Below are 24,290 nucleotides of genomic sequence, written 5' to 3' on the forward strand. Positions count from 1 at the left end.
TATACATTAAAAAAAGAATTGCAGAAGGAACCAAGGAAGAGTTAGCCCGTTCAGCAGTTTGGTCCACACTGCTCTGTGAAAGAGGATTCCAAAGATTAACAACCCTCTGCGGCAAGAAATTCCTCTTCAATCCGTCTTAAATGGAAAACCCCTTATTTTTAAACTGAGCTCCCTAGTTCTAGATTCCCCCACGAAGGGCAACATCCTCTCAGCATCTATCCTGTCAAGCCCTCTGAGAATCTTACATGTTTCAATAAGATCACCTCTCATTCTTCTAAACTCCGATGAGTACAGGCCTAACCTGATCAACCTTTCCCCATAAGACAAGCCCAGGTATCAGCTGGAGAAATGGGGGAAATCTCCTCTGAACTGCCTCCAATGCAACCTTAAGTAAGATGACCAAAACTGCACTTTAGGTGTAGTCTCAGCAATACCCTGTGGAGCTGCAACAAAATTTCCCTACTTATATACTCTATCCTCCTTGCAATAAAGGCCAACATTCCATCTGTCTTCCAAATGACTTGCTGTGTCTGCATGCTTTTTTTTGTGATTCACAAAAAATGACACCCAATCTCTCTGTACTGCAGCATTCTGTAGTCTTATAATTTAAATAATATTCTGCTTTACTATTCTTCCTGCCAAACTGGACAACCTCACATTTTCCTACATTATACACCATCTAATTTTTTTCCCGCTCACTTAACCTACCTATATCCCTTTGCAGACTCTTTGTATCCTCCTCACAACTTGCTTTCCAACCTACCTTTGTATCAGCAGCAAATGTGGCTACAATACAGGCGGTCCCTTCATTCATCTCATTAACATAGATCATAAATAGTTGAGGCCCCAACACTGGTCCCTACTGGATTTGCACCATCAATTCATCCATCTTGTTACAAATGCTGTATGCATTCAGATAAAGAAGCCTTTAATTCTGTCTTTTGATCATTTTTCTGTACTCTGACCTTATTTACTAATGTACTCTTCTGTTTGTACACTGTAACCCTTCGTGTCACACTCTAGTTGCCATTCCTTGTATCACTATTCCGCACTACTGCTTCTCTTTGACTTTCCAAGTCTCCCCTCACATGAATCATCCCCCTCACTATTTAGGTTAAAGCCCTCCCTAGTTAGATGATTCTCCAGTAAATTAGTCTAAGCCTGGTTCAGGTGAAGTCCCTCTCAATGGTACAGCTCCCTCTTTCCCCAGTACTGGTGCCAGTCCCCCATGAATCAAAACCTATTCTTCCCACGCCAATCTTTGAGCCATACATTCAACGCTCTGATCATATATACTCTATACCAATTTGCTTATGCCTCAGGTAGTAATCCAGCTATTACCATCTTTGTAGTTCTGCTTTCTAATTTAGTCCCTAGGGGCTCATACTCAGGTAATAGGGAAGGCAAATAGAATCAAAAACAGAAAATGCTAGAAAAACTCAGGTCTAGCAGCATCTGTGGAGAGAGAAACAGAGTTAACTTTTCGAATCTGTATGACCCTTCTTCAGGTAACTATGTCCCCCAGTTCAAGGTTCCGCCACTAGTGTAAACATCTTCTCAACATCTACCCTGTTAAGCCCCCTCAGAAGCTTGAACATTTCAATAAGATCACCCCTCATCCTTCACGCAGAAGGGTCATACAGACTCGAAACGTTAACTCTGTTTCTCTCTTCACAGATGCTGCTAGATCTGCTGAGTTTTTCCAGCATTTTCTGTTTTTGTTTCAGATTTCCAGCATCCGCAGTATTTTGTTTTTATCTTAAGGCAAATGGAATGTTGGCCTTTATTTCAAAAGGGAATGGAGTATAAAAATAGGGAAGTCTTTCTAAAACTATACAAGGCACTAGTTAGACCACACCTAGAATACTGTGAACGGTTCTGGTCTCCTTATCTAAGGAAAGGTATACTGGCATTGGACACAGTCCAGAGAAGGTTCACTAGGTTGATCCTGGGTATAAGGGCATATGAAATAGGAACAGGAGTAGGCTGTTCGGCCCCTCAAGCCTGCCCAGCCATTCAATAAGACCATGGCCTCACCTCCTCTTTTGTGCCAGCTCCTCATAGCCCTCAACTCCCCGATACTTCAAAAATCTATCTACATCCTCTTTAAATACTTTCAGTGATATAGCCTCCACAACTCTCTGGGGTATAGAATTTCACACATTCACTACCCTTGCCCTCAGGGAAGAAATTCCTTCGCAATTCAGTTTTAAATGAGAGCCCCCTTATTCTGTAACTATGTCCTCTAGTTCGAGATTCCTCCACTAGCGGAGACATCTTCTCAACAACTGTCCTGTCAAGCCCCCTCAGAATCTTGTACGTTTCAATAAGATCACCCCTCATTCTTCTAAACTCTAACGAAAAAGGCCTAACCTGTTTAGCCGCTCTTGATAAATTAACCCCTTCATCCCGGGAATCAGCTGAGTGAATCCCTTCTGAACTACCTCCAATGCCAGTACATCCTTTCTTAAATACAGGGACCAAAATACACAGTATTCCAGGTGCAACCTCACCAACACCCTGTACAGTTGTAACAAGACTTCCTTATTTTTAAACTCCAACCCCCTAGCAATATAGGACAAAATTCCATTTGCCTTCTTAATTACTTGCTGCACCTGCATGCTAACTTTTTGTATTTCATGCACAAGAACAGGTCCCTCTGTGCTGCAATTTTTTTGGAGTGTCTCTCTATTTAAATAATGGTCTGCCTTTTGATTCTTCCTACCAAAGTGCATGACCTCACACTTTTCTACATTAAACTCCATTTGCTAAGTTTTTGCCCACTCACTCAACCTGTCTATATCACCTTGCAGATTCTTTGTGTCCTCAACACAACATGCCCTCTTACTTATTTTTGTATCATCAGCAAATTTGGATACATTACACTCTGCCCCCTCCTCCATGTCACTAATATAGATAGTAAATAATTGAGGCCCGAGGACTGATCCTTGTGGTACTCCACTAGTTACGTCTTTCCAACCTGGAAAAGGCCCAATAATCCTGTCCCTCTGTCTTGTGTGTGTTAACCATGGAGTGATTTCCTTCTGATGAGAGGCCAAGTAGGTTGGGCCTGTACTCATTAGAGTTTAGAAGAACGAGAGGCAACCTTATTGAAACATAAAAGATTCTCAGAAGTCTTGACAGGGTAGATGCTGAGACGTTCTTTCCCCTTGTGGGAGAGTCTAGGACCAGAGGGCATAATCTCAAAGTAAGGGGTCACCCATTTAAGACAGAGATAAGGAGGAATTTCTTCTCTCAGAGGGTAGTGAATCTGTGGAATCCTTTACCACAGAGGGCTGTGGAGACTGGGTCGTTAAGTATATTCAAGGCTGAGATAGACAGATTTTTAATCCGTACGGGAATCAAGGGTTATGGAGAAAAGGCAGGAAAGTGAAATTGAGGATTATCAGATCAGCCTTGATCTACTTGAATGGCAGAGCAGCCTTTTTGGGCTGAATGGCCTACTTCTGCTCCCACGTCATATGGTCTTATACGTCCTTAGCAGAACCTCTTTCTTAGGCTCATCAATGTCATTGGTACCCAGATGGACCAAGACAAGTGGATTCTTCCCCTCCCACTCCAAGTTCCTCTCCAGCTCTAAGGGTCAAGGTAATGCGCTCCAGATTTAAATATACCAGGATATTCATTTTAGCCATTATTAATAAATGAGACTTTGATTTTAAATTTCACACATTCTTGGGCAATGCTTCTGCATCAATGATATGCAGTTGGAGACTAGCACTTGCTGATGTCTAGGATATCAATGGAAGTTCACAGCTCCAGTGACATCCAGGGTCAGAGTTTTATTTCACTTTCTCATAGTGGCTACAGAAGGCATTAGAAGTATGGCCCTCCAATGGATCAGATGGAAACCAGCAGCACACTTCCAAAATAAAACAAAGGGTGAAGTCACATATCACTCTCATCTGGGCTACCACTCCCAGGGTGTTCAAACAACGATATACAAATGTTTAGAAACAGCAATGCACATCATGAACTAAAATAGGATAAGCTGGCAAGACTCAGCAAGTCAGCAGCATCTTTGGCGAGAACTGGATTTAATGGCCCATAACTTCTGGAGGAATAGCAATTAAATCGAACTGAGCCAGACTCCGGCGGGTGAGATCACTCCAGCATAGCAGGTTCCCAAGACCTACAGTCAAGTCCAGGACAGTCAAAGGTAAGTCACGCCCCCTTTTTTTAAATGGAACTAGCTGCTATAAACCAGGCAAGTTTAAAGGTCCAGCCACTTTGACATCCAGAGAGAAGATAAGTGTATAAAACAAGTGGGTACGATTTGGGAGTGGTGGGGGTAGTGGGAACCTCATGGTAGTGGGGTGGAGGGTGAGACCCATGAGGTAGGGGTAGGGGGAATGGAGGGCAGTGCTATATTTATCCTGAAGCTAGAATTTGGTGCAGAGCGATTGCCCAAAGGGAAGCTGGAACTTCCCAGGCAATTGCCATGCAATCCTTACCTGGGAATTTCCAAGGTGTTTGGGGGGGGGGGGGGGGGGGGGGGGGTCCCCAGCATGTCTTTCGGGCACCATGGCACCATCCTCAGATACACTGCCCCGGAGCTTAGAAGTTGCAGGCCAAAGTCTTTCCTGGTATCAACTTATCTAAAATTGGAGGATATTTTGACAAAGAGCAAAGTGTCCAAACCTTAAACGTTAACTAATTTGTCTCTCCACAGATGCTGTAGATCTGCTGAAAGTTTCCCACTTTTTTTTGATTTTGTTTTACATTTCCAGCAGGTGCAGTATTTGGTTTATTTTTTTGTTTATATTACTGTGTTTTTGATTTAAAAATTGAGAACTTGTTATATATTTAAGATGCATCTGTGTACAAGCTATCCAGTTAGCATTGCGAAAAACAAGTCCTTTAACCATATTACCTTGAACAATGTTACCCTGCCTTTCCAAAAATGTTTACTCAAGCTTGTTCATCTGGTTGGACACTTCTTTTTCTTGCTGTTAACTAAGTTTCCTGCATTGAATACATGTGTCAGGTTCCGGTGAAAACTTGCCAAAGTTATTCAGTCACTCAGAGCCCCAGGTAGGCGACTAGCACACAGACACCTTTCTCCCACAATGTGAAATAAACAATTACCAATGTGACACAGCAAAGACAGACTGTTTTGAGTAATGATCTTTTTGATATTAATAGGCCTGTGTATTTACAGAATCTTCTGTTCTATTTTGTAATTGCAGATGTAAGACACTATACTGTAAATAATGCAAGATCTTTAAAACAATTCAAAATACCTGCAGGAATGATAGGTACCTACAGTTAAACCACATTACCTTGAGTAATCTCATCCTGTCTCTGCTCAGACTTGTTCATTTGGTTGGACAGTTCTTTTTCTTGCTGCTTGTAGAAGCTTCCTTCATTGAACACATGAGGCAAGTTCCCAGTGTGAACTTGCCTAAGTTGTTCAAAGTCATTCAGCGCTGCACTCAGATCCCAGTTTTTACCTACAAACATAAAATTGTATATTATTCCTTATTCTCCAAATGTAATTGATATGGTAATCAGAGGGAAAGATAACAGTTAATTTCCCCCTATGCTCCTTTATTTAGGATGCAAACTTTTTGGGGACTATATTAGCATTCCTCACCACTTTGTTAAGATAAATTCAGAAAAGATAAATTCAAAATCAATCACTGCAGAAATGTTTATTCATTAGGTTTCTAAGCAATCTATATATAATAAATAGCTGGATACACACCTATTATATAAACACTAATCAAAAGAATTCTAAAAAGTGTACAACTTATTTTTAAAAAGAAGTGATGATTACAGCTACTCATCAAAGCAAATTAACAGCATCAATATCACTATCAGGCAATGATTCACTGAGCTCAGTGTCAGTTCTGCACAGAACATTTTCCACATGTAGCCTTGGCTCAGTGGTAGCACTCTTGCCTCAGAGAGAGAATGCTGTGGGTTCAAGCCCACTCCAGAGACTTGGGCACATAATCTGGGCTGACATTTCAGTACAGTACTGAGGAAGCTCTGCATTCTGTTGCAGGAATAGAATCATATTGCAAAGGAGATGGCCAAATGGTCTAATGTGGAGTAACACCTCTTTGAAAGCTATCCATTTCATGCCATTCCCCTGCTCTTTCCCAATAACCCTGCAAGAATTTCCTTTTCAAGTATATATTCAATTTCCCTTTGGAAGTTATTACTGAATCTGCTTCCACCATCCTTTCAGGCACCACATTCCAGGTCGCAACAGCTCACAGTGCAAAATCATTTCCCCATTTCCCCTTGAGTGCTTTTGCCAATTAACTTAAATGTGTTATCTTTGGAATGATAGCTGAAACCAAAGCTCTTTCTGTTCTCTCAGATGGATTTTAAAGATTTCATGGGGCTGTTCAAAGGAGAGCAAGAGTTTTCCCATTGTCCTGGCCAATATTCATTCCTGAAATAATAGCACATTATCTGGGTCATTAATCTCATTGCTGTTTGTTGGAACCTTGCTGTGCATAAAATTAGAACAATGACTACACTTCATAAGGATTAATTGGTTGTGAGATAGCCCAAGGTCATGAAAGACATTACATAACTTTTTTCTTATTGATTCAGAAGGTGGTTCTTCAGTCCATTTGATCTCATTCTTCCAAAATATCAATTCTTCAGTTTCCCTATTACAGTTTGCTGTTTCTTGCATCAGTCCACTTTCCTGGCATCAAACAACTCTTGTGGAAACATGGTCAACTGTTCATCACCATCTATGTAAAGAAATTACTTTCTGGCACCTGCCTTAAACTTACTGTTCACAAACTTGAAACTACAACCTCTTATGCATCTGAAATTATGTGTTATCTTGTTCTGACTAGCACTGGCAATATCCTTCAGTTTATGTAATACATATAATCATGGCTTTTGGTGGTTAAGGCAAGTTTAAGTTTTAAGGCATCAAGCAAAGTTGTTTCTGAAGATAGAGACAATGGGCTGGGTTGCAATTCAGATTGCGGGCAGTGGGTGTGGTGAACCTTGCATTCCCTTTGGCTGTAAGCCTTTACCACATTTATAAGTAGGGAAAAGCTCCATTTTAAAATAAACAGCTAGTTATATTATCAGTATTTCCATATGGTTTCTAAATCATAAAACTGACCTTGCTGTAAAATATTAGTTAATACTTTCTTAAAAATGTAATACTGTGATTAAATTCTAACCTTTAAGCACATCAGCATACAATCTTAACTAAGTTACAATTCATGATAAAAAACACAAGAACACAAGAATTAGGAGAAGTAGACCATGTGGCCCCTCAAGCCTGCTCCGCCACTCAATACCTTCATGGCTATCCTTTGTCTTCAACCCCACTTTCTCACCAGCTCCCCACATCCCTTGATTCCCTGAGACCCCAAAAATCTGTCTATTCCAGATTTAAATGTATTCAACAATGGAGCATCCACAACCCTGTGGAGAAGTCCAAAGATTCACACCCTTTGAGTGAAGTAACTTCTCATCAATTCAGTCCTAAATGATCGGACCCTTATCCTGTGACTGTGCCCCCATGTTTTAGATTCCCAAACCAGTGCAATAATCTCTACCCTATCAGGCCCCCTTCAGGATCTTAATAAAACAAGGAAATATCAATTGAAAATTTTACAAGGGAACATATTAAGTTCTAAATTTCTCCCATGAAGCCTGTTTAAGGATATTGCAGTCAGCTGTTTAAGGGACTACACTGCAAACCTAGTGGCTCTCAGTTCGATCATACCACAAAAGTAGGGAGAATGAATTCAATTAATTGACCGTACTGTAGGTTGGTATCAGAAAAGAAACAATGAAAGATATTGTAAAATCCTAGTCGATTCAGTAAAGTGCCTCAGGGAAGGGAATTTCTTCACTCAGTTGGACTTGTAACTCGCCATAAGGAAAAAAAAAGCTTAATCTGTAAGTTTAAAATAACGAGCACCCTTTAACTTCAAGATGTAAAAAAACATAAAACCAAACACTTTTGAAACAAATGCAGCATGGGCTGGTTGAAGCGAATGGCCTGTTTCTATGCCGTATAACCTATGTAATTCTACTTAAGAATTGGAGTGGTTCAAGAAGATGCACCACTCTCTTTTCAGGCCAACAAATTTGGTCAATAGTGTGGCTTTACCATTGTTCTCCAGATTCCATATAAAAAAAAATTAAAAAGCAACGTAGCTTCCCTTATCCAACCTTACATGATACAGAGAGTGAGGGCTCCAGAGTTAACTTATTACTGGGTGGGGGAAAGCAACAAGTATTTTGAAATTACGACCAAATTTAAGGGGAGGCACTGGCATAGTGGTATCATCACAGGACTAATAATAGAGACCCAAGGTAATGTTATGGGGACACAAGTTCGAATCCCACCATGGCAGACCACTATCTGGGAACTCAGAACCACTATCATCTAAAAGGACAAGGGCAGCAGATGCATGGTAACACCACCACCTGGAAGTTCCTCTCCAGGTCATTCAGTATCCTGACTTGAAAATGTATCGCTGTTCCTTCACTGTTGCTGGGCCAAAATCCTGGAACACCCTCCCGAGCAGCAGTGTGGGTGTACCTACACCACAGACTGCAGCAGTTCAAGAAGGCAGTTTGGCATCACCTTGTCAAGAGCAAGTATGAATGGGCAATAAATGCTGGCCTAGCCAGTGACGCCCACATCGCATGAATGAATTTTTTAAAACTCTCTTTTATCTTTTAAGTTACATGAATATTCAAGAAATGGTATTAATTTATATTGCTGAGCACTACTTAAAGGATATGCAGAACATAATGCTCAATATTTCACACCAATATGCTGATGCCTCAGCAATTTTAGAGTGAGCAGTGAAGCAGAGAAATAAGGTGTCAGTTTTGAACCCCACACCACACCAAGTTGGCTGATCTCAGCCAAGGCAACTGAGGATATGAAAACTGGCCTGAGCAACACCGAGTTAGGGGCAGCGAGACAGGTGGGTGCTGAAACGTTCCGGAATCCATCTTCAGTAGTTCCAGTGACTCGAGCTGAAAGGCCCATAAACGTGGATGTTGGAGAGAAAAGAATCAGTTTTAATCAACACAGAATCAATAGAAAGCCAGCACACAAAGCCCTGCCTTTTTTTATTTTCTCTCAGGATGTGGGCGTCACTGGCTAAGCCAGCATTTGTTGCCCATCCCTAACTGTCCTCGAGAAGGTGGTGATGAGCCGCCTTCTTGAGCCACTGCAATCCATGTGCCAGAGATACACCCACCGTTCTGTTAGGAAGGGAGCTCCAGGAATTTGATCCAGCGACAGTGAAGAAATAGTGATATAGTTTCAAGTCAGGATGATGAATGACTTGGAGGGGAACTTGCAGCTGGCAGTGTTCCCATGCATCTGCTGCCCTTGTCCTTCTTGGTGGTGGAGATTATGGGTTAGGATGATGCTGTCAAAGGTGGCTTGACAAACTGCTGCAGTGCATTTTGTATATGGTACACACTGCTGCCACTGTGCTTCAGTGGTGGAGGGAGTGAATGGTTAAGCTGGTTGATGGGGTGCTAATCAAGCAGGCTGCTTTGTCCTGGATGGTGTTGAACTTCTTGAGTGTTGTGGGAGCTGCACTGATCCAGGCAAGTGGAGAGTATCACACTGCTGACTTGAGCCTTGTAGATGGTGAACAGGCTTTGGGGAGTCAGGAAGCGAATTACTCGCCACAGAATTCCCAGCCTCCGACCTGATCTTGTAGCCAGTGTTTATATGGATGGTCCAGTTCAGTTTCTGGTCAATGTCAACTCCCCCAAATATTGATACATGAAGGATATTATACATGAAGTTTGGCTGTTGGATCAAGGCACCAGAAAACTGCCAGTGCTTATCGCACCATACAAATGCTGATGCCTTTATGACAGAAGAGCAGAGGGGAAAGCTAAATTAAACAAACAATGCACAATTTTTTTAATAACACATTTCTCATAGTGCAGCATTTTTAAGGTGTCAGGTTATTAGCACTCTGGTTATACAATCTTCATCCACTGAGTTACATTTTATTAGGCACCCAAGGAATTTCATACATGTGTATAAGCTATTATTTAGCTGGGTAGGAACCATCCCAGCACTACTCCTGATTTAAGTTTAATTCTGCTACAATTCTTTACAATCTTAAAGTGAATTCAGCTGGTGGGAGCATTATAAAGCAAAGGAATTACAAAATTCATTTAGTATGTTTCAAAATAACACAAAGAGTACCAAGAGAAATAGTACTCATTATTCATTTTCTGTAATCCCTGTTTATAAAAAAATAACAATCCAGCATGCATACTGTGGTCAGTCAAAGGATCATTTGCTCCTTTATCACCCATGACCTCACCAGAATGCAGCACAAGCTGTTGTATTGGCTCATTGCAATACTCTCTTTAGTACAAAAAGGGTGTCAACAAGTCTTCTATCGCCAAGCTGACGGAGAATGCAGAGTGCTGCAGGTAAATTTGAAGATTGCTAGATGATGACCAATAGCAGCCCAATTTTTAAAATTCTTTCACGGGATCTGGGCATCACTGACTCGGCCAGCATTTATTGACCATCCCTAGTTGCCCTTGAGGTGGCGGTAGTGAACTGCCTTCTTGAACTGCTGCAGTCCACGTGGTGTAGGTACACCCACAGTGCTGTTAGGAAGACACTTCCAGGATTTTGACCCAGTGTCAGTAAATGAACAACATAGTTCCAAGCCAGGATGGTATGTGGTTTGGAGGGGAACTTGGGAGTGGTGGTGGTGTTCCCATGCATCCGTTGCTATTGCCCTTCGACATGATAAGAGGTCGCAGGTTTGGAAGGTGCTGATGAAGACACCTTGATAAGTTGCTGAAGTGAGTCTTGTAGATTGTACATATTGCAGCCACTGTGCTTTGGTGGTGGAGGGGGTGAATGTTTAAGGTGGTGGATGAGGTGGCAATCAAGCAAATGGCTTTGTCTTGGAGCTCTGAGTGTTGTTGGAGCTGCATTAATCCACGCAAGTGGAGAGTATTCCATTACACTCCTGACTTGTCACCTCCTTGTAGATGGTGGACAGACTTTGAAGAGTCAGGAAGTGAGTTACTTGCCACAGAATTCCCAGCCTCTGATGTGATCTTGTAGCTACACTATCTATATAGCTGGTACAGTTCAGTTTCTGGTCAATGGTAACCCCAGGATTTTGATAGTGGGGGTTTCAGCGATGGAAATGCCATTGAATGTCAAGGGGAGATGGTTGGAGATTGTCATTGCCTGACACTTGTGGGGCACAAATGCTACTTGCCACTTAACAGCCTAAACATGAATGTTGTCCAAGTCTTGCTGCTTATGGACACTGACTGCTTCAATATCTGAGGAGTTGTGAATGGTGAACAGTGTGCAATCATCAGTGAACATTCCCACTTTTGACCTTATGATAAAGGGAAGGTCACTGATGAAACAGCTGTAAGATGTTTGGGCCTGGTACACTACCCTGAGGAACTCCTGAAGTGATGTCCTAGGACTGAAATGATTGACCCCCAAAAAACCACAACCATCTTCTTTTGTGCTAAGTATGACTCCAACCAGTGGAAAGTTTTCCCAGATTCCCATTGACTTGAGTTTTGCAAGGATTGCTTGATGCCACACTCTTAAGTACTGCCTTGATGTCAAGGGCAGTCACTCTCAGCTCACCTCTGGAGTTCAGCTCTTTTGTCCATGTTTGGACCAAGGCTGTAATAAGTCAGGAGCTGAGTGGCCCTGATGGAACCCAAACTTAGCAGTGAGCAGATTATTGCTGAGTAAATGCTGCTTGATAGCACTGTTGATGTCTGCTTCCATCAAGAGTGGACTGATGGGGTGGTAATTGGTCAGGTTGAATTTGTCCTGCTTTTTAGCACAATACCCCAGTTGTTACAGGATATGCCTGGGCAATTTTCCACAACTTTGGGTAGCTTGTCAGTGTTGTAGTTGTACTGGAGCAGCTTTTCTAGGGGCATAGCTGGTTCTGGAGCACAAGTCTTCAGTACTATTGCCAGAATGTAGTCAGGGCCTATAGTCTTTGCAGTATCCAGGGCCTTCAGCCATTTCTCAATGTCACATGGGGTGAATCAAATTGCCTGAAGACTGGCATCTGTGATTCTGGGGACCTCAGGAGGAGGCCGAGATGGATTATCCACATGGCACTTCTGGCTGAAGATGGCTGCAAATGCTTCAGCCTTATCTTTTGCACTGATGTGCTGGGCACCTCCATCAACAAGCGTGGGGATATTTGTGGAGCCTCCTCCTCCAGTTAGTTTTTTAATTGTCGTCCATCATTCACAACCGGATGTGGCAGGACTGCAGAGCTTAGATCTGATCCCTTGGCTGTGGGATCACTTAGCTCTGTCTATCGCATGCTGCTTATGCTGTTTAGCACACAAGTAGTCCTGTGTGATAGCTTCACCAGGTTGACACCTCATTTTTAGGTGTGCCTGGTGCTGCTCTTGGCATGCCTTCCTGCACTCTTCATTGAACCAGGGTTGATCCTCTAGGTTGATGGTAATGGTAGCGTGGGGGACATGCCAGGCCATGAGATTACAGATTGTGGTTGAATACAATTCTGTTGCTGCTGTGGCCACAGCACCTCATGGCTGTCCAGTCTTGAGCTGCTCGAAATCTATCCCATTTAGCATGGTGGTAGTGCCACACAACACGATGTAGGGCACCCTCAATGTGAAGGCGGCACTTGGTCTCCATAAGGACTGTACAGTGGTCACTCCTTCCAATACTGTCATGGGCAGATGAATCTGTGGTAGGTAGATTGGTATGACTATGTCAGGGCGTTTCTCGACTAGTCTGCAGGACAATTTTGACACAAGCCCCCAGGTGTTAATAAGGAGGACTTTGCAGGGTTGACAGGGCTGGGTGTGCTGTTGCCATTTCCAGTGCCTAGGTCGATGCCGCGTGGTGCATCCAGTTTTGTTCCTTCAAGTCTAACCATTAGACTTCCTTTCATGCCCTTGTACAAGAGATGCCAAGGGGTCTTCTCAGAGTAGCCAGGTTGGTATAAGACCTCTGCAGTGGGGGATCAAGTTGCATGTTACCACCTGTTGTATAGATCACTCACATTCCCACTGTAGTATCCAAAATCTAAAGTTGTAAAAACTGTATAAAGTGTATTTCGTAACAACTTTTTATCATATTTTATCATTTTCCTTCATAATCACATCAAACTGGCCTAAAGGTCTATGTTGTTCTGAATATAAAGATCCGGGCAGGACAAGGATAAGTGGTGTGATGAACATATTACTGCTCTGATGGACACAGGTGAAGCTCACCCTCCACTCAAAATCATTACTTCATACTAGATGAACAGAGCTGGATTTCTCAGAATGTATTGAGTTATTGTAGGAACAAGAAAGTCATTTTGTCTCAATCCGATGGATAAGAAATCAACAGGGTTGATGTCTGCCAATAATATGGGCCCCAATCTTGCTCGTACCTACTCTTCCCCCAAAGAGGTTGGCAGGAATTTAATGAAGGGCCCTGACATCAAAATACAAACTGCATGTTTGGAAACAGATCTCTGCTGTGAAAACATCAATATCACAGAATGGTTACAGCACAGGAGGAGGACATTTAGCCTGTTGTGTCTGTGCCGGTTCTTGGAAGGAACAATTCACCTATAGCCACTCCCCTTGCCTTCTCCTTGCAACCTTGCACATTCTTCCTTTTCAGATAATAATCCAATTTCCTCTTGAATGTCTCAACTGACCCTACCCCCATCACGCTCTCAAGCAGGGTATTCCAGATCCTAACCACTCGCTACATAAAAAAGGTTTTCCTCATTGCTTTTTATGCCAATTACCTCAAATCTGTTCTCTTTTGTTCTTGATTTTTCCACCAATGTTCTCCCTATATACTCTGTCCAGACCCCTCATGATTTTGAATACCTCTATCAAAACTCCTCCCAAGTTTATCTTCAAGGAGAAACAAGAATGGGACTAAGATTAAGCATCTAATTGAAAAGTTAGATATAGAGAGACACAAATTCTGACCATTATGGAGTAAAGCAACTTCAAAGAATAAATTTCTTTTACACTTTTGCAAAATATGAACAATTAGTATAAGTAGCAGTGTTCTGCATTGTAACATGTTAATGCAGCAGTGAAGCAAATTTGCCTTAGTCAACCAGAAAATCATACTCCTGCACCACATGGTTAGGTCAAGAAATTCTAAATTTTAGAAACAATACTGAATATGGCAAAGGGTATCGGAAAAAAACGCGCATCACAAAAATATTCTACCCTTCTTCAATAAAGATTACACAACATCATGTAACACTTAACAATATTTGTTCTGCAGCATTTAACTCACCTTCCAGCAGGTCTCTTGCCAGACCAGGTTCTGCCCCCGTGGAGCGAACAAAGTCTGACAGGACCGCATCCATATCAAGAGTCATGTGATCATGTAGACGCACTATTTGACCCACAGCTGAACTGGTTTTGGTCGTCAGGCTTTTAGTCGGTCATCTGTTGAAAACAATAAGAACATAAGAACAGTTGCCAGGGCATATAAAACAAACCTTATATCAATGATCAATCCAGGAAGAGTTCATGGCTACTTCCCACTAATTGCTGCAGTCAGTCAGGGAAGTATCACATCCCTCAGAATTACTTGCTTGTTTTCTGCTGCTGCAAAGTGATATGAATGCAGCAGCTCACTCCTAACTGTTTTGTACCATCCAGTAGCTGTGAAAGTAACAACCCCACCAGTGTGTGACAATGACTCATATCTTAGGAACCAAAAGAATAAAAGAAAACAATCCACAACTGCAAACAGCATACAACAGAAAGTTAATGACTGTTCCATTTCACTGCAATAAGTAATTAAGAACCAGAATTAAAATCCAACGCAACACAGCTTCTTAGCCAGTAAAACATGCCTGTATCACACATACAAAGGCAGGTGCTGAAACCTCAACAGAAAATGGTGTAAATATGCAGCAGGTCAGGCAGCATCTGTGGAGGGAGAAACAGAGTTAACGTTTCAGGGCGATGGCGTGGCTCAAGGTCATAAACATGGAACATTTAACTCTTTCTCTCTCCACAGATGTTGCTTGACTCATTATGTATTTCCAGCATTTTCTGTTTCTAGGCCTATATCACATATTCAGTAATGATGGTTTATACACTCATCCGCTTAAATAAAGGTATTTGATTGAGCTTGTATTTCAAAAGCAGGATCAACTGCATAATTTGCAAATGAAGCCACCAGTGCTTGACATGAGTCAGTGTCATAGCAGAATAACTTAATGTAATTGATTTTGTTTAGGTAGAACCCCGCAAATTAAATCAAAATTGTATAAAAATGAATCAAAATGCAAAAAGGTAACTTAATCTCCAAAAACATGTTATTATATTTAATGAAGGATATTCAAACTTCACTAACATAAGCTCTATTGAGAAGTTTGGCTTTGTTGCTCCCAAGTCTGTAATAAGGTTTTACATCGTTTCTAAACCTGTTGCTTTTTGTTGGGCTACTGGGAGACTCAGTTGTGCAGGGGAATGTGAAGGGATGCTGCAGAGGCCAAAATTTTTGTGGATGTGATTTTCAGAATTCAAGACAAATACTTATTAATGAAAGCTGATACAAGAAAAAAATACAGATTAGGAAGAGAAGGGGCAGAGGACAGATTCGTGGTAGATCCTGGAATTGCCAGTGCAGGGGAGGGAAAAGAAAACATTGCTAGAGATGCACATTGGAGAAACGTAGCCATGCAAAGGTGGTCCCCTGGAACTGTAAAAAGAGAGACATTAGAGGTGGATGGCATAATAATCATAACAGCACAAAAAGAGTTAAAGCCCCACAGTCAGTGTCAAAATGATGTCATTCATGATTTTAGCTAGAGTTATTTTAGTGCTGTGTAAAGATTGGGTCAGACTGCAGAGACGCAAACAGGAAATTTTAGTGGAGATGGATATGGAACTCATGTGCAACACCATTTCTTAGGGCCTTGGAAAGAAAGGGGAGATTAGATCTGATACAGTAGCTTGACAGGAAAGATGATGCAAGTGAATTTTTAAGATGATTGATACAGTGCTCAAGAAAAAGGGAATGTTGACAGTGTCAGACAGCATATGAAACCAAGAACAGCGGTTGAGCGGAGTGGGATTGAGGCATGGTGTTATCCTTACCATGATCCTTAAGTAACAAATGATTTCAGTGAATCACAGTAACATTTCACGTGGCCAAGCCAGTTTGGGTGATTCATGACTAGGCCAGTCCTACTACTGGTAAATCCAAATCAATGCCCCTCTGACTTCAGGAAGCAAAAAACAAAAACAGCAGATGTACCAGTATGGGGACCAGGATGGAAGACAGTGCTTGAATTGAAGGACGCAATGGTGTCAAAGACAAAACAAGGTGGTGATTAAGCAGGCTATTACAGCAGAGGTGCAATGAGAAATGGCAGATCAACGTCAAGGATATGGAAACTTCTAAACAAGTTTTGTGATGGAAATCAGGAATTATTTCCATAGGTGGACAGTGAAAAGAAGAGATTGAAGGAAGAGCAATGAAGGGTTGGACAAAGATTGTCTCAAGTGATTAAAACCTTGGATAGAGAGAGCCAGGGCAGTGATGAAGTCAAGGAGGTTCCCAAGTATATGAGTGGTGGAGTTTAGCGGGAGAGGTTGAGGGAGGAAGAGAGGAGGGCAAAGTCAAAACAGAGGAGGCCGATGCAGCTGGACTATGGGTTGAGGATGAGGAGTCACACAGTGCAGAGACTGAGAGAAGAGAGAGAGAGCGGAGTATGCTGACATCTCAGTACTAAACCAGGCAAAAAGCTAAGAGGCACTTTTGATAGGAAGAATAGAAAAATATTTCAAAAGAGAAGAAGGTGTTGTAGAAGTAGATCAAGAGGCCAGATTCAGATGTGCTGATGAAGGTCATATCACCACCATGACAGCTTGTTAAAATGTATTTCCAGATGGAATGGAGAAAGAGCAGCTGGACAACAGTCATATCTCCATCAGAGCAAGGATGTCAACGGGAATATGTGGATTAAAATGATGAATGGCAAGCACCTTGCTCACAGCTAAATGTATATTCTGGAGAAATATAGGAAGGTAGTGGTAATTTTAGGTTTTCTGACAAGATAGGTTGAAAGGGAAGGGCTGGGAAAGACGAAGGTGGAGTTAGGGAGGTCAGTTTTCAAGGAGCATTCAAAGTGACGTGTTGCTGGGAGATAAGTTGGGGCCACTTGAACTGATGCTCTGCAACAGCCACTGATCAGTCCTGGGATGTACCTTCTGAAAAATGCTAAGTACAGTGCAGAGAAGAGCTCATTCAGGAGGGGTCCAACACTAAGACAATGTTATGAAAATAAGAATCGCTGTGGAGTTACAAAGGATGAATGAGGGTATGAGGGAAGAGGGAGGTCATGGTCATGTTGAAAGGGGCACAAAAGGTAGGAAAGCTGGATGAAAAGAAGGGGAGGAGAAAGGAAAGTTGAGGCAGGAGGCAATGGTGGAATGAATTCTGGTTGACAACAAAAATATGGAATGGAATGGAATGAAATGGAAGGGTTTACAGCAGCCACTAGCCAGTTAAAGGAAAAGCATGGTACTAAGCTATTAAATTAGCATTACTGGATATAGATATAACCACATTTGAGGAAGTGTACACACCAGAACCAGTTCATATGCAGAGAAGGACAAGAATTATAATCATGTCAGACTACTCCTAGTTTCAGCAATCATAGTAGGTAATTCTTTCACCTGGCAGGTAACGTAAGAAATATAAACACCAAAACGATAGATTTTCCAAGATTCCTAAGTGTTCTACAGTATCCAGCAATTTAACAGGAGATATATGTCTAATAGCAGATTCAGATCAACAGCTGATAAGTTTGATATGTCCAAGTCTTCTCATATGTCCAAGTCTTTTCCATTTACAATTATATAACTTTAAATGAAGGAGGAGGCTTGTGACAGACTACAATCATAGCAAAGACCCAAATTATGCAACCTCTGAGTATTCAGACTGTTCCTCTCAACAACCAGACCTTTAGACATACACCGACTGAGGCTGGGTGCCAGAATTGTCAGTTTCGGGACAGCTTTCAGCATTTTACGGAAAATGATAGTGTCTCCAGAAAGTATGAAAAACATACCTGTCTGAGTTAGTAAGGGTCTCAGTGACATCATTCGCAGGCATGGGATCAGGTTTCATTTATATGCTGATGACACCCAACTTTGCCTCCACCGCTTCATTCTATGCTTGACCACAACTGTGCTGTCAGGCTTCCTGTCTGATATAAGTTGTGCATTAGTCCAAATTTCTTCCAACTGAGCAACGGGAAGACCAAATTTGTCATCTTCAGTTCCCCCAATGCACTTCACTCTTGTTCTCTTCTCAGCCTAAAACAAGCCATTGAAACCCTTGGCACCCTACACAACACAGAAATGAGTTTTGAACTCCACATCCTATCCCTCACCAATACCACTTACCTTCATCTCTGCTACATCAAGTTTTTCCACCCCTACATTACATCAATTGCTGTCAAAATTGGAATCTACACTTTGTCGCCTCTGGATTTCTCCAATGTTCTCCTTTCCACCTCACCCTCTGCTTTGAACTTATTCAGAAATTAGCCACCAATCTCTTGCCCCACAATGAATTTCAGTTACCCATTCACATCTTTGTAAACCTACACTGACTAAGTCCCAATACGATGAATTTAAAATCCTCATTTTTGTCCTCAAATTGATCCACAGCCTCACCCCACCTCACCTCTGCAACCTCCTTAGGTCACTATTCAATCCTCCAACTATGGTTCTTTAAGCATTTTTCAACGTTCCCACCCCACCATTAATGACAAGGCCTTAATCACCCGCAGCCCTACTCTCTGAAATTCACTCACTAAAACCCTTCCACTGCTTTAGCTACTTTCAACTTTTTTTAAACCAAGGTTTAAGTAGCTTTTTCTCTTGTGCCCAGTCCTTTATTCTTATATTATTTTCTTGTCTTATTTCACCCTTGTAAAGCACCCTCAATACTTTGCTTACATTAAAACATTACATGAATGTTTATTTTCATTGAAACATTAATTTAATGACTTCTTAAGAAAGTGTGCGTGGTCAATCTTAAGGAATGCTTTGAAGGAAAGGAAATACAGTAGATGTGGTTTATATGGACTTTCAAAACATTGGAAAAGGTACCATATAGTAGTATGTTAACATCTTCAATAAACAAACCTACTTTTTCAAGCCTCTCATCAGTTATCTTAACTGTGATTTTGACTTAATAACAGGAATCCATCTGGTGTCTTTTTAAAACCTACCTCTTCCACCAACTCTCCTGAAAATTGGTTCCGTTAGTCTATTTCACTCTAAAAACGGAGGCACTACAAAAGCGATTTACTCAAATACTATGAGGGATGAGGGACTTTCGTTATGAAGAAATTGGAAAAGCTGCGGTGGTTCTCTGCAGAGCAGAAAAGGTTAATGGAGGTGTTCAAAATGATGAAAGGTTTGATAGAGTAAAAGAGGAGAAACTGTTTTCACTGGCAGGAGGGGTGGTAACCAGAGGACAGTTTTAAGGTATTTAGCAAAAAAGCCAGAGTGGGGACATAAGAAGCATTTTTTTCACAGCAAGTTATGATCTGGAATGCACAGGCTGAAAGGGTGGTGAAAGCAGATTCAATAATAACTTTCAAAAGGGACTTAGGCATAATTTGAAAAGGAAAAACTAGCAGGGCTATGGGGAAAGAACTAGCGGACTGGAGGACATTTTCAAAGGACCAGTAAGGTACAGTGGGCCAAATGGTCCTCTTTAGTGCTGTAAAATTCTATGAATTTGGTGAACATTGTTGCAGAAGATCCACTAATCTATACAGAATGTCAAGGCTCCATAGCCAAATAGCGTAACTACATTCTCAAGAACACATACTAATTTATCAATGGCTGATTCTATCATCCCTCTACCTATAGAAAATGCTAGTATCAACAAACAAGTCTTCACTTCAATGCTTTTATTAGTCAGGTAATTTCAATAGATAACAAAAATACATGAAATTTAATAAGTTTAATGTCAGGGTTTGATCTGTAGAAATGTCTTCTACACACCAATTAAGTGTTTATTCAGTGCAGGAGCTATTTACTACCCTTCAGTGTAGATAGCTTAAATAAAGACCAGTGGGAAAACTTAGTGTGGGAGTGGGGCAACCTTGCATGCATAAATAGATGCAAGGTTTAACTCCTTCCTCAACACAATTATGGACTGAGCATTGCTCCAGATGCAATTTAATTACATTTCTGTTTGACCGAGCTGGAAAATGCTATATTTACCAGATAACAGCAATCAAGAAAATATTCCATTACTCACTCAGGCAGCTTCTGTTTGAAAGGAACCTTCATCCTAATCTGACTATTCTAGCTGTGAAAACTGTTAGGACTTCTGAAATGATTCTGTATGATCGACCATACATAAGAATTAGGGACCTAGAAAGAGGAGCATGTCTTTAAGCCCCTTCAGCCTATTCCACCGTTCACTGATATCATAGCTGATCTGTGATCTACCTCCATATACATACTTTTGCCCCAGATCCCGTCTTCCGTTATGTTAAATAAAAACCTACCAATCTCACATTTAAAATTAACAACTGATCCAGCATCAATTGCTCTTTATAAAAACAGTCCAAACTTCTACCACCCATTGCATGAAAAGGTATTTCCTAACAGCACTCTGGGTGTACCTACACCACATGGACTGCAGCAGTTCAAGAAGGTGGCTCCACCACTTTCTCGGGGCAATTAGGGATGGGCAATAAATGCCGGTCTAGCCAGCAACACTCTCATCCTGTGAAAGAATAAATTTTAAAAATTTAACTCCTTGAAGAGTCTGGCTCCGATTGTTAGACTACGTCCCTTCATCCTAAACTCTCCACCTAGCACAAATAGATTCTCTCCATCTACTCTATCTGTTCAACCTAATATCTTGAAAGCTTTGATCAGGGAATCCATTAACATTTGAAATTCCAGGAAACACAACCAATGTTCCTTCTAATTTCTCTTTGCAGTGTACAGCCAGATTGTTGCACTGCTTGGTCCCTTCAAGGTCGCTGTGCAACCACACATGTGCAAATCTTTAAAGAATTGGGCACGGCCTGCTCCCTGCTCGATATATTGTAGATTGCTGTGTGTTCAGACATCCACATAGCTAAGAGGGAATACTGAGGTGTTTTATGTTTATTCGCTTCAATAGCCAAGTTTGACTGCTGTTCTACATCTACAGGGATATATTTCAAACTAACTCAGTGCACTTATATTCAGCCCAACCTCATGATTCAGTGGAGTTGAATAAAACACTGCACTTACTGTTGGAAAGTGCTCCAAATCTGGGTCACTGCAAGGTACAGGAAGGTGCCCTTATGAACATAGTAAAGCCAGTTCTTCTGCACACACTTTCATTGACAGTTTCGATTTGGTCCATATCCTTAAAAGCTGAAGGAAATAGAGGACTGCTTAGCTTTCAAAAAGATCCTTAATAAACATTGCACCAAAGATATTCTACTGAAATACAACTTCTGTTTCACAAAATCAAAACTTCAAACTAACCTATGCAATGTTTTTAGCATCATAATTGCTTCAAAGGCACAGTCTTTGAGATTATTCAGCTGTGCAGAATCTGGGAAGATTAAATTTAAACATGTATATTAGACATACATACATCCTAAACTTAAATGAAAGTTATGAACAGAAACACAATTTACGATAAATTACATCTGATTAGTTTACACATCTACACGTTAATATTCGAACATAAAATGACTGGTCATATTTTCAAAGCAGTAAATAATTGCAATCTTAGCAACAAATATAGAGGGAAAATTAGTCATACTAGTGAGGAAGATTATTAAGGTATGTACAGACCATGCCTTTTTCATCCCTATTCTCATGTACATATTGTCATTACAGCAGCAGTAAACTACCCCCTCTGCTCACAAATAATTTTCTTTTATATTTCAACAGGGAGAAATGATGAATTCTGAATATTGACCATGGGAGAGAATAGACAAAAGAATATCCTAAATATGTCTTTTATAAACCCTACACGACAAGCTAATCTGAGCCTTCTAGCAGCCATTATAACATTAGCAGGTACTTAAGCAGTGGTGCAGAAGACTCAAAGCTGTTTCTAGGTTGCTTTTCAAACATCTAAGCCAGCTACCTTAGCATTGATCTCCTACCGTCACAGCAAAGTGAACATGCTAGAACTTTCCACACCAGTAATCATGAAGATACGCTTTCCTCTACATTTTCCTGGCTGTCACCAATCCAACTGGGGCTAGTGAACATGATACTGTAATGCGGTTATGCAGAAACTTTTGCTAATATCCTTGTGTGCACAATGTTGGGGCCCCACTGTGCAGCCAGCCACAAGATAAATACAGAACAGCAGTTATTAGCTCGCTCTCCCAAGACCTAGGCTGCAAGCAAAAACATCTCAAGAATAAAAAAAAATCAAAACAGACTAAGCATTGATATAAGTACATACCAATTAAACATCACAAATTAGTTATTTCGTTGACTTGGAAATGTTTTTGTTTCTTAATTGTACCAAATGATTCATGAAGAGATACTATTAAAAGCAACCACAGACCTTGTTGATTTCCACTTCGGGTTATGTGTTGCTGAGTGAATGTCTAACACAGGTTCCACATCCAGATCACAATGTTTGGTGCGGGAGATGTTGCCAAGTCCACACAGTAGTGGCTTTAAGTGCAGACAGGAACTAAAAAATCTACACAAACTTTCAGTTCTAGCTACAAAATGACTAACAGACTTTCCATAACGCTGATATACAACAGGCCAGGAAACTAATATATCAGAAATAATTAGTGGAAAGATGAGGTCAACAGAGAAAGAATGATTGTTATCAAAAAAACAAATGTGCACTTGCTGTGACAAAGAAACCAGTCAGAGATTAAGCCACAGTTTAATTTATTGTATACGTGATACCATAACTAATTAAACAGGAATTGATATCAAATAGTTAATTGATTGTCATCATCAGTTACTATGGTTTGTCTGAGAATTCGGCTATTTTTAGAACAATGTGGCTTGGTTAACTACATTATGGTTAGAAACGTTATTAAGGGCTTTAGGTTTAACACTTGATTTATGCAGATTAAGCTGACTTCAGGATTGAGCTCTGTTTTTCTGTGAAGGAAGAAAAAAGATTCAGCCAGTATTCTTGCTTTTCCCACTTCTGATTTCTATTCAATGATGCCCAATGGGCAGTGTGTTAGTGTATGATCAGACAATAATAGAATTGGACAAAGCACTTCTAACCTCTCTGCACTGTTTGTATCCAGCTAACTTTAATGTGGTGTGTTCTGCACCTCCTGTTTATCAAAGGAATTTTCAGAGTACTTGTTATGCTTTTTTGAACAAAACTAGTAAAATGCCACTTTATGCTTTCAACCCAAATGTATATTGAGCATAATGTAAGAATCACAGTATAAAACTGATGTATTTCACTGTGCTGCTGGTGCATCACCACTACCCTAGAGGTTTTATTTAATATTCAAATCCTACCCAAATTTCAATTTAAAAATCTCTCTCCTTCAATGTGACAACAGATGGCATTGATGGTGAATCAAGTATCCTTTCACCTTTGAAATCTGGCTTTGGAAGCTGCTTGTATATTGAACTAAGATCTAAGGTGGTGATACCATCTCAAAGTGAGTCTTCCACAACTGTTGCAACTTGAAAATAAACTATTCAAGGTTCAATAAAACAAGGGGGCATGGAGGAAACAGACAAAGGCCAACCACCAGAACAGAAATACAATGACCTGTAAAGTGCTTAGGTGGGGAACAGGAAATAGTTAAATGTGGAGGAGACATTTCCCATAACATGAGAAATCAAAAAAAAGGCATTTACAAATCAGAGCATGAAAACAAATAAAAGGCATTGGTAAGGATATCACAGAATCACAGTGCAGAAGAGGCCCTTCGGCCCATCGAGTCTGTACCAACACGTGAGAAATACCTGACTTACCTACTTAATCCCATTTATCAGCACATAGCCTTGAATGTTATGACGTGCCAAATGCTCATCCAGATACTTTTTAAAGGATGTGAAGCAACCCGCCTCCACCAGGTAGCGCATTCCAGGCCGTCACCACCCTCTGGGTAAAAAGGTTTTTCCTCACATCCCCCCTAAACCTCCTGCCCCTCACCTTGAACTTGTGTCCCCTCATGACTGACCCTTCAACTAAGGGGAACAGCTGCTCCCTATCCACCCTGTCCATGCCCCTCATAATCTGGTACTACTCGATCAGGTCGCCCCTC

The 24,290-nt window shown here is 41.1% G+C and overlaps 1 protein-coding gene across 5 annotated transcripts in view; it reads right to left on the reverse strand.

Moving 5' to 3' along the window:
* otud7a (OTU deubiquitinase 7A) overlaps positions 1–24,290 on the reverse strand; it is a 137,948-nt gene that overhangs the window by 59,212 nt on the left and 54,446 nt on the right. For 2 of the 5 annotated variants that reach the window (XM_041178593.1, XM_041178591.1), the window contains 5 exons: positions 21,550–21,619; positions 21,310–21,435; positions 18,105–18,242; positions 14,306–14,460; positions 5,304–5,474 (listed from right to left, as the gene is read on the reverse strand). In XM_041178593.1, coding sequence (XP_041034527.1) covers positions 5,304–5,474; positions 14,306–14,390 — 256 coding nt within the window. In that variant the 5' untranslated portion in view covers positions 14,391–14,460; positions 18,105–18,242; positions 21,310–21,435; positions 21,550–21,619. Of the gene's footprint in view, positions 1–5,303; positions 5,475–6,572; positions 6,618–14,305; positions 14,461–18,104; positions 18,243–21,309; positions 21,436–21,549; positions 21,620–24,290 lie in introns of those variants that run through there. The other 3 variants (XM_041178594.1, XM_041178595.1, XM_041178596.1) reach the window with 3 other exon arrangements.

The sequence above is a fragment of the Carcharodon carcharias genome, chromosome 32, assembly GCF_017639515.1.
Source record: "Carcharodon carcharias isolate sCarCar2 chromosome 32, sCarCar2.pri, whole genome shotgun sequence".
Lineage (NCBI taxonomy): Eukaryota > Metazoa > Chordata > Chondrichthyes > Lamniformes > Lamnidae > Carcharodon > Carcharodon carcharias.